Source organism: Cyprinodon tularosa, unplaced genomic scaffold (assembly GCF_016077235.1).
Source record: "Cyprinodon tularosa strain WSP-4 unplaced genomic scaffold, ASM1607723v1 ctg338, whole genome shotgun sequence".
Classification (NCBI taxonomy): Eukaryota; Metazoa; Chordata; class Actinopteri; order Cyprinodontiformes; family Cyprinodontidae; genus Cyprinodon; species Cyprinodon tularosa.
In genome coordinates, this window is record NW_024039050.1 from 1,517,442 (window position 1) to 1,528,140 (window position 10,699).

Sequence of the window (10,699 nt, forward strand, 5' to 3'; positions counted from 1 at the left end):
GGCTGTGATTGGCTGAGTTGTTAAAAGGGTGGTCACGTGATCTGCTGCTATTGGCCAGTCAGTTCTAGCGGGAAGATTCCAATAAAAGGAGAGAAAAAGACAGAAGGAGCTTCATACTTCGCTCTCCGTCTGTCTCTGCTGCTTTTAGTTTAGCTTTCTGGTCTTTTAGCCCTTTTTCTAAGGTTTTTATTTCCTTGTTTTTTTCTCTTTATCGTTCGTTTTGTGTGAAACCGAAGCAGTGATGATGCTGTCCGCGCGCTCCCCTCTCTCTGTGAAGAACCAGCAGAATCTCAGCGGCCAGATGAGCGACCTGAGTCTGGACAAAGAAAACACGGTGAGAAATTCTTCCACCTCCACCTTGAAACATCATTACTTTATAAAATAACCCGCCTGTTCCGTTTTCCAACATTTTAATTATTTTATTTGTTTCTATTCAGCCTCCGAGTCTGAACGGCACCCGGGTTCTGGCGTCCAAAACGGCCCGGAAGATCTTCAGTGAATCCTCGGTGAGTTCTGGAAAAAAAAGTGCCAGGCAGGGTTTCCTAATGTTAGTGGGACGGTGGAGGGTTTTAAACGGAGGAAGAGCCGCTGATTGTGGCGCCTAAAAGTGGAGGAAGTGGCGCCAACAGGCTGTGATCAGCAGCTGCTCACTGCAGCGATCCTTCAATTGCATTCACTGTCTTCTTCATTGGTTTGTTGGAAAAAAAAACCTCCAAGTTCACTTTAAAGCAACCTAATGAGCTTTATTTGGTTAAGGAAGGTTTTTAATCTTATTTCAAGTGCATGAAGTCTAATTAGATTTATTTAGGAGCAGATATACTCCTTCCTTTAAAAGATATTGCAGATATTTTGATAATTTTTTTTTTCCTTTTTAGATCGGGTGCAGTTTAATACTGATTTAATATGCTGGTGAAGATTCTCAGCCGTCCAGTTCATAGTCATGACAAGAAATTTAAGCAATCCACTGGACTTTGTTTCCGAGTGTAACACGGGGGAATTACCCGGATTGTGACCGAGGACGTGGCCCTAAACCAACTAGTAGACCACTAAAAGTATCAAGTAGCCTAGGGTCTCCCAATTAAATGTACCTAGGTAAGTCTGGCTTGAAATGAGGAAACAGATTTAGTATACAAATTATATATTTTATTTATGGATTATTTTACAATTGGAAGACAACTTTATTATTCTATTTTAAAATCCAATAAGGCACAAGAACCCGTGACAGAAGAAGCAATCTGAGACTCTAGAAAACACTGCAAACCACGTTAGTAGCACACAAGATCAAACAAGATTATATTAATTTAGAAGAACACGAATCTCACGTTGCGTCCTATAGAGCTGCGCCCAATCAGCTTATTAATAAAATAAATAAATGGTCGTTCTGGTTCTGTAGTGCCCGTGCTGCAACTCTAGCTCCAGAGAAAACCTTTTACCAAGAGCATAACAAAAAAAAGGGGTCTCAATGGTGAGAGCATAATAAGCAACAGCAGCAATCTGTAACAACCAAAAAAAACAATAAAGTGTCTGCGGACCATTATACAGGAAATACAGAAATAAAAGAAAACAATGTACCTTCATCAGCCTCAGACAGGGATATATGCAGACGCTTCCATGAAAACTTTTCCAGCAGCGCAGTACCAAGATCCAAATTCTGTGTAGCAGCACGGCTCCCAATGCTCAGAAGAATCTACTGCACACCAAACTAAGCCGACTCTCATAGCTTGCTTGCACACCTGGTGCCTATATACGCTAATGAGCCTGTCAATTCTGTAAAGCAGACGTGAAGGTAAAGAAACGGAGCTGTGATGTGTTCAAGGACCCAAAACGGGTGGGAATTTACACCCACTAGACCACCCGGTTACATCCTACCCCCCCTCTATGGATCGGTGGCCCAACGATAAAGTCTAGGACCAAGGCCGAAAAATGGCTGTAGCTAAGCTGCTGGCACCAGGGATCAGAGAAGCAGCAGCCCCACTATCTTCATTCCTTGCAGGTACTGGGAGACGATGGGGATTGGAGTGTTTTCCAGCAGTTTTACGAGTTGATCTTCTAGGCCCAACCCTACTGCTTTGAGAGGTTTGTGGAGACTGTGGCACTTCAACAGGCGTCCGAACTGTAGGGATATCTGATGGTTCTTGTACCAATGGCATGGCTGCATTACTGCCAGTCTCTCGGAGCACCAACCAAGATCCAGACGCCACATCATCCTCATCAATGTTCTCCTCAGGTGCCTGCTGTGACCAATCATTGCAGGTCTCCGTGATCGACAGGGCAGGCTTTATAGAGGTACGATGTACTTGTCTAACCAGATGGAGCTTGTCAACAGGAGCAATTGAATAGACCACACCGTCGGAACTTGGTGCTTTCACGACCTGGTACACCGTGGAGCCCCATGCATCCTGGATCTTTCGGCGCCCTGGGCCAACATCACGCAGATACACTCTTTGCCCAACTTCCAGTGGCTCGCAGGTGACCTTTTCATCATGTCTCACTTTTCTCCTGTGGGCTGCCAACTCCACTCTGCCTTTAACAACGTCAATGGCCATATTTAGACGCCTCCTGTGCTCTGCCACCCAATCACAAACTTTAGATCCTGTGGGCTCAGGAAGATGGCCAAGCAGAAAGTCCACTGGCAGGTGGGGCTCTTGTCCAAACATGAGGAAGTGAGGTGATTCACCAGTCGACTGATGGGCAGTGGTGTTGTAATAGAAGACAAGCTGTGGGAGATGTTCTGGCCAATTTCGTTTTTCCTCTGGTGCTAGGGAACGAAGCAGATTGAACATAGTTCGATTGAACCTTTCACATTGTCCATTTCCCTGTGGATGGTAGGGTGTAGTGCGACTCTTCTGCACTCCATACAACTCACATAGCTGTTGTACCAGGACACTTTCAAAGTTCCTCCCCTGATCCGAGTGGATACGGGCCGGCACCCCAAAACGGTAGAACCACTCACGAACCAGAACCTTTGCCACAGTTGTTGCTTTCTGATCACGTGTTGGGACAGCTTGGGTGAACTTTGAAAATACATCTGTCATCACCATCACCAGCTCCCTTCCATCACGGGCTGGTTCCAGAAGTGTGAAATCAATGGCCAACAGCTGATTTGGTCTTGAAGCGAGAAGGTGACCCATAGGGGCTCGAACTCTTGGCTGGGTGTTCTTAGCAAGGGTACACCTCTCACACTGTTCGCACCAATCCTTTACATCTTTGTCCACTCCCGGCCAGAAACATCTCTGTTTTTAAACTCTGTGGGAGAAGAACCTGAAAAACTTCTTCTCCACCATCTGGTCTCCACGTGCGCCGGTACAAGACGCCTTCCTTCTGGACAATTCGGTCCCACTGTTTCAGAAGTCCACGTGCGCCTGGCCCCAAACGCTCCTTTTCAGCCCGGCTCGGCACCCTTTGTTGCTGCCAAAAGTCCAGGAAGGCTGAAATGGCTGGATCAGCTCCTTGAAGTATGCACAGATCTTCTCTGCTGCGAGATGGAAGGGCAATAATTGCCAACTGGGCTGCATCCTCCTGTAGCCCACCAGCCCTCTCACAGATTTCTGGAACTGCTGTCCCAGGGAGGTGGTGCTGTAGTTGTATTCGGTCCCCATTTATTGATTGTCTTGAGAGGGCATCAGCATTCTTATTCACACGACCTGGACGATACCTGACTGTATAGTCAAATGCAGAAAGTTCAGCAACCCACCGATGCTCCGTGGCCCCCAGTTTGGCAGTGTCCAAATGGCTCAATGGGTTATTGTCAGTCCAGACGACACATCGGTGGCCCCACAGGTACTCTTTGAACTTTTCAGTCATGGCCCACTTCATGGCCAACATCTCAAGTTTCATGGAGCTGTAACTTTTCTCAGCAGCATGCAAGCTGCGGCTGGCATATGCAATTGGTCGTACCCGTCCACTCTGCTCCTGCGACAGCACGGCTCCCAACCCACTGTGGCTGGCGTCTACCTCTAAAATGAAGGGCAATGAGAAATCAGCAAAAGCAAGAGTGGGAGCACTTACAAGCTTGGCCTTTAGTTCCTGGAAGCTCCTTTCACAGTCTTCTGACCACGCTCCTTCCAATAGTTTCCCTTGTCCTCGACGCGTCTTCGAGGCAGGATGTCTGGAAACAAGGCGATGAAGGGGGCCAGCCAATTGAGAGAATCCTTCAACAAACCTCCGGTAATAATTGGCAAACCCAAGGAAGGACCGGAGCTCTGAGACATTGGTAGGGTGAGGCCAGTTTGACACTGCTGCGATCTTGCCTGGATCTGTGGCCACACCGTCCTCAGAGATGCAATGTCCCAGGTACTGAACCTGCTTTTTGAAGAAGTCACATTTCTCCAACTTGACCTTCAGTCCTTCTTGTTTTAGACGACTTAACACCACCTCGAGCCGTGCCAGGTGTTGATCAACACTGGAAGAGAACACAACAATATCATCCAGGTATAACAAGAGTGACTGACCATGCTGAGCCCCAAACATCCTCTCCATCAAACGTTGAAAAGTTCCTGGTGCATTGCACAACCCGAATGGCATTCGATTGAATTCAAAGAGGCCAAACGGCGTGCAGAAGGCAGTTTTTGGGCGATCATTTTCTGCAACTGGAACCTGGTTATAACCACAAGCAAGGTCCATGGTTGTGAACCAACGAGCACCCGATAGAGAGTCCAATGTTTCTTCTATTCGAGGCAATGGGAAAGCATCCTTTCTGGTCTTTTTATTGAGCTGTCTGTAGTCCACACAAAGGCGAAGACTGCCGTCCTTCTTTCGAACCAGGACAATTGGCGAGGCATAAGGGCTACTGCTTTCACGAATGACCTGGGTTGCCAGCAGCTGGTTAATATGTGACTTAACTGCTTCGTACTCAGATGGAGGGATACGCCGATACCGCTGCCGTACAGGAACAGTGTCTAACAGTGGGATGGTATGCTCGATCAAGTTGGTAACCCCAAGGTCGCCATCAAAAGCAGAGAACACAGACTCGTATTTTAGCAATAACGCTCTCACTTTATGCTGCTCTTCCCTATCCAGCATAGAGAGATTAAGTGACGTTATCTTTTCTCCAACCGACCCAGTCTGAGCAGTATGAGATCTGACTGCAGCCACAACTTGCTCCTGTACACAAGGGACTTCCTGCAATTCTGACGGTAAGCTGACCACTTCTACAGGGGACACGACACCCAAAGCACAACGGGGTTTTAGTGAAACGGTACATACCCCTACATTCACCACAGGGACATAAACAGTGCCCCTAAAAACCTGTAGAAGGGAAGGAGACACCAACAAACCCTCAGGTAAGCCAAACCTATCTAACGGCTCAATTAATGCGCCCCCAGCCTGCGTCAACATGGCTGAACAAGTGGCAGGTACAAATTTAGTAGTGCCTGCAGGGACCACAACAGGTCTTCTACCACGAAGCTTTGCAACACTGGTTTGAATTTGGTCTTTTTGACTCTCAGCCTGTTGACATAGCTGAAAGGCAGGAAGCCAGGAAGTAGGGGCCCCCAAAACAGAAGTGAGTTTAAACAAATCAGGGCCATGCTGGTCAAATAGCTGAAGATAATGGGCTTTTATTATATTCATCCCAATTATGCCTGGTACCTGGGGTAACTTTGCTTGGCATGGAGGGTCCCTAACAACAAGGATCCCTCTTCTGGGGATGACTACCCCACACACCTCAATATCAGGCTCAAGATAGCCCAAGTAAGGGATACTCAACCCATTTGCTGCTCTCAACTCCAACCAATGGCATGCCTTTAGCTTATCTGGAAAATGCTTTTTAAAGAAACTCTCTGAAATGGTAGAAACCATAGACCCAGTGTCAAGAATACATTGTACTGGAACTCCAGATAGTTTCACAGTAACTTCAGGGCAAGGTGCAATTAAACACTCAGCCACCTCATCCATTTGAGGACCCTCTGAGCCTGGACCACCCCCTCCTAATGTCTGGCTCCTAACACTAGGGGGAGTTAGTTTCCCTGCAACTGAGAACTAGTGGTGGCTTGGACCTGAGGGGTACCACTGGCACACGGGGGCTTAAAACGGCCACGAACTGTACAATACCGAGCAATGTGGCCTGGCTGCTGACATTTGTGACATATCACACTACTAGGACTGAGAGGCCTAGCCACCGAAACCTGCTGCATAGCTGCAAGACATTGAGTAATCTGATCCAACTGTTCCTGCTGTTTTTGCACAATTGAATTAAGAGTAGCAAGTTGAGAAGCAACACAACTGGAAGGAGGGTCAGTTAAGGAAGGGGGCACACTGGCACTCTGTACAGCACAAAAGGAGGGGACCACCCTACTTTTATTTTCCACCCCACCCTCACGCTCCCACATAATGGCCTCCGCTCTAACCTCAAGTAATGTACACCTTGGATTATCACGAGCATAACGTTTTAGCTCTCTACGCAGGTCAGAACTACTAACATTCTGAATAAATTGATCACGAAGTAAAATGTCTGCATTTAACACAGCATGGGGAGCACTAGATTTAACTTTGTCCATTAAGCAAAACAATGAATGAGAGAATTCCTGCAAAGATTCACCATCTAACTGTCTCCGTGAAAAGAAGTCCTCCTGTAATGAGACATACGACTGTTGGCAACCATACAGTTCCTTTAAAATGGTGAAAACAGTTTCTGGATCCTCACGTTCAGATGATGACCTATATTTGATCTCATCTCGAGCTTCCCCTTCAAGATGGTCAAAAATGAAAGCAGCCTGATCTGTGGGTCCAACATGGCGGACTCGCATACTGGTGCGAACCTCTTCTATCCAGTCCTCCACCCCAACACCATGAGTTCCTCTGAAGATTGGACATTTTCTCTCTCTTGGTAGGTAGATTATGCGATCAGCCCCCCTGTTCGTCGGAGTGCCACTTGTACTTGGGCCAGCTTGTACATCATCCTGTCGATTTGAACTTGCTAATGCAGAATCCCTCTCCTGCTGCAGACGGCTCCTTTCGGCCTCCAACTGCTGGACTCGAACACGGAGTTCTTGAAGTTCCTCATCCATCGCACCAGGAAATGATGATCCTTGGTCACAGCTTCGTCTATCCAGCTAGGTCCCACGATGTGCTTACTGTTGCACTATTATGCTCTCACCCAAAAAAAAAAAATCTATAAGGATCTCTACTAGAGCACCACAGAACCAGCACAATTAAAATCAAGAGAAGAAAGAAGAGGAAAAAAAAAAAAAGGATCTATACACACAAACACTATCTGTTCCAACTGCCAGATCCTACCAGCAACGCCAGAAAATTGTAACACGGGGGAATTACCCGGATTGTGACCGAGGACGTGGCCCTAAACCAACTAGTAGACCACTAAAAGTATCAAGTAGCCTAGGGTCTCCCAATTAAATGTACCTAGGTAAGTCTGGCTTGAAATGAGGAAACAGATTTAGTATACAAATTATATATTTTATTTATGGATTATTTTACAATTGGAAGACAACTTTATTATTCTATTTTAAAATCCAATAAGGCACAAGAACCCGTGACAGAAGAAGCAATCTGAGACTCTAGAAAACACTGCAAACCACGTTAGTAGCACACAAGATCAAACAAGATTATATTAATTTAGAAGAACACGAATCTCACGTTGCGTCCTATAGAGCTGCGCCCAATCAGCTTATTAATAAAATAAATAAATGGTCGTTCTGGTTCTGTAGTGCCCGTGCTGCAACTCTAGCTCCAGAGAAAACCTTTTACCAAGAGCATAACAAAAAAAAGGGGTCTCAATGGTGAGAGCATAATAAGCAACAGCAGCAATCTTCATCAGCCTCAGACAGGGATATATGCAGACGCTTCCATGAAAACTTTTCCAGCAGCGCAGTACCAAGATCCAAATTCTGTGTAGCAGCACGGCTCCCAATGCTCAGAAGAATCTACTGCACACCAAACTAAGCCGACTCTCATAGCTTGCTTGCACACCTGGTGCCTATATACGCTAATGAGCCTGTCAATTCTGTAAAGCAGACGTGAAGGTAAAGAAACGGAGCTGTGATGTGTTCAAGGACCCAAAACGGGTGGGAATTTACACCCACTAGACCACCCGGTTACACGAGTTTGAAGATGTTTCTCTTCCCATCCAGGAAAGTTTAAATTCAAAATGTCCGGAATAGCGTTGAGTTAAAGGTTTTATACAGTAGTCCAATTAAACAAAAACAAGACTTTGTTAGGGTTGCTGTATAAAGCCTGGAACTCAACGCTATTTCTGACATTTTGAACTGAAAAAGCTTCCAGGATGGGAAGAGAAACTTTTTTTTTTTTTTTACTTTTTTGGAAGGGCTGATTTTTTTTTTTTTTTTTTTTTTAGCACACTGAGTTCATATTGATGATGATGCAATGATGGAAGAGACTAACTTGTAATGTGTGGTCTCACTTCCTTTATTGTTTTTTGATGAGCATGTAAGGCATGTTTTTTAAATTCACTCCTTTATATGACCATGGGTGAATTCTGACAGATTAAACATTGTCAAATATTTCTTCTGCAGCCCACAAATGTTAAGAAGAGCAGCTCGGAGGAAGAGCCTCTGCTGAAGGAAAACCCTCGGCGCTTCGTCATCTTCCCCATCCAGTACCACGACATCTGGCAGATGTACAAGAAGGCGGAGGCTTCCTTCTGGACGGCCGAGGAGGTAAATCATCTAATCGCAGACTGCAACTTTTTAATGGATATTTTAAGGATTACCATCCCCTCTGCAGCTAAAATGTTATCATTAGATTTAAATGTCGTAGCTGATTTTCACCTCAGTGTGTTGATGCAATAAATCCATTGCATGATGCTGCCACTTCCGTGCTAACTAAAGAGCTTTGAGTTTGTTAACTCTGTCTGCTCTGTCCAGGTGGATCTGTCCAAAGACCTGCAGCACTGGGAGTCTCTGAAATCAGATGAGCGCTATTTTATCTCTCACGTTTTGGCGTTCTTCGCCGCCAGCGACGGCATCGTCAACGAGAACCTGGTGAGGAACCAGCAGATTGTGTTTTAGAAGGCGGCTCCATCCTGGACCCCTTTTCCTCATGGTTGTTCCCTCTTTCGACCACCAGGTGGAGCGCTTCACCCAGGAGGTGCAGGTGACAGAGGCCAGGTGTTTCTATGGTTTCCAGATCGCCATGGAGAACATCCACTCAGAGATGTACAGCCTGCTGATCGACACCTACATCAAGGATCCCAGTGAGAGGTGAGCTGCTCTAACTGGGCTGACTGGGAGCTCTCTCTAGCTCCGCCTTCTCTGACTGTGTGTTCAATGATCCTCAGGGAATACCTGTTCAACGCCATCGAGACTCTGCCATGTGTGAAGAAGAAGGCCGACTGGGCCATCAACTGGATCGGCAACAAGAATGCCAACTACGGTAACCCCGCCCTCTGACATCATAGCGCTGCTGTTGACGATGGTGATGATGCTGACCAGGTGTCTGATTTCTCAGGAGAGCGTGTGGTGGCGTTCGCCGCCGTGGAGGGAATCTTCTTCTCTGGCTCCTTTGCCGCCATCTTCTGGCTGAAGAAACGCGGCCTGATGCCCGGCCTGACCTTCAGCAACGAGCTCATCAGCAGAGACGAGGTGACTGACCGCCCGCGCCGTTCTGCACGACCCGTCCGGTTCTGGTCGGTACAGCTCTAACTGTCTCTGTGCTGCGTTCAGGGTCTGCACTGCGACTTCGCCTGTCTCATGTTCAAGCATCTGGTCAACAAACCGTCGGAAGAAACCGTCACCAAGATCATAAAGGACGCCGTGGCGATCGAGCAGGTGGGGCGGCGGCCGCTGTTCTGCTTCCTCCTGCCGCTGGGCTCTCTGGTTCCGCCATGTTTGACCATAACTTGTGTTTCTGTGCAGGAGTTCCTGACTGAGGCTCTGCCCGTCAAGCTGATCGGGATGAACTGCGACATGATGAAGCAGTACATCGAGTTTGTGGCCGACAGGCTGCTGCTGGAGCTCGGCTTCTCCAAGGTACGGACACAACCGGAGTCGGGGGGGGGGGTTCTGGTGGTTGCAGGGGGTGTGGTGATGATCCGCGCAGGGGTACGGACCTCAGCCAGTGATGGGGGCTGAGCTCTGCTGCAGGAACTGATCAGGAACATGTGGTTCTGTCAGGATCGGCAGCAGAGCGACACAGACGCCTGTCTGAACACGCCTGCAGCCTCTCGGTCATAGAATGAAGGATCCTAGAAAGGTTCTGTTCAGATTAGTCTAAATTTCACCTCCTGTCCTGTTTCTCTGCAGATCTACAGGGTGGAGAACCCCTTCGACTTCATGGAGAACATCTCTCTGGAGGGAAAGACCAACTTCTTTGAGAAGCGGGTTGGAGAGTACCAGAGGATGGGCGTCATGTCGGGCCCCACAGACAACACCTTCAGACTGGACGCCGACTTCTGAACCTCCAGGTTGGACCTGGGAACATCTGAAGGCTCCACAATGAGCTGCTGTTCACAGGATCCAACCAGATTGATGGCACTGGCAAATCGGAGAGCTGCAGCTTACCTGATGTTGCCATGGAAACACAAACCTCATGTTACACCCGAACTGTCTGGGTCAGGGGGATTTGCACAGACATTCATAAATGAACATTTATGGATTCCGGTTTTTTTTGCTTTTCTAGATTTTATATATGTTTTTTTTAATAAAACACATTCACATGTGAAGGATAATGTCTCGACTCTTCATCACATCAGCTTTTCTAAGACTTTCCTCTCTGGTTAAATTTA

At 47.1% G+C, this 10,699-nt stretch overlaps 2 protein-coding genes across 2 annotated transcripts; one reads left to right on the forward strand and one right to left on the reverse strand.

The window, feature by feature from the left end:
- Positions 1–105: 105 nt before the first annotated feature.
- Positions 106–10,545, forward strand: LOC119789418 (ribonucleoside-diphosphate reductase subunit M2). The gene is made up of 10 exons (XM_038294294.1): positions 106–334; positions 438–506; positions 8,490–8,633; positions 8,841–8,957; positions 9,043–9,176; positions 9,254–9,348; positions 9,424–9,557; positions 9,639–9,743; positions 9,831–9,944; positions 10,218–10,545. Exons 1-10 carry the CDS (start codon positions 242–244, stop codon positions 10,368–10,370), a joined length of 1,158 nt encoding a protein of 385 aa, XP_038150222.1. The 5' UTR covers positions 106–241; the 3' UTR covers positions 10,371–10,545.
- LOC119789420 lies at positions 1,943–7,765 on the reverse strand. Its single transcript, XM_038294295.1, has 2 exons — positions 6,558–7,765; positions 1,943–2,263 (listed from the first exon to the last, which is right to left on the reverse strand). Exons 1-2 carry the CDS (start codon positions 7,005–7,007, stop codon positions 1,955–1,957), a joined length of 759 nt encoding a protein of 252 aa, XP_038150223.1. The 5' UTR covers positions 7,008–7,765; the 3' UTR covers positions 1,943–1,954.
- Positions 10,546–10,699: the final 154 nt, after the last annotated feature.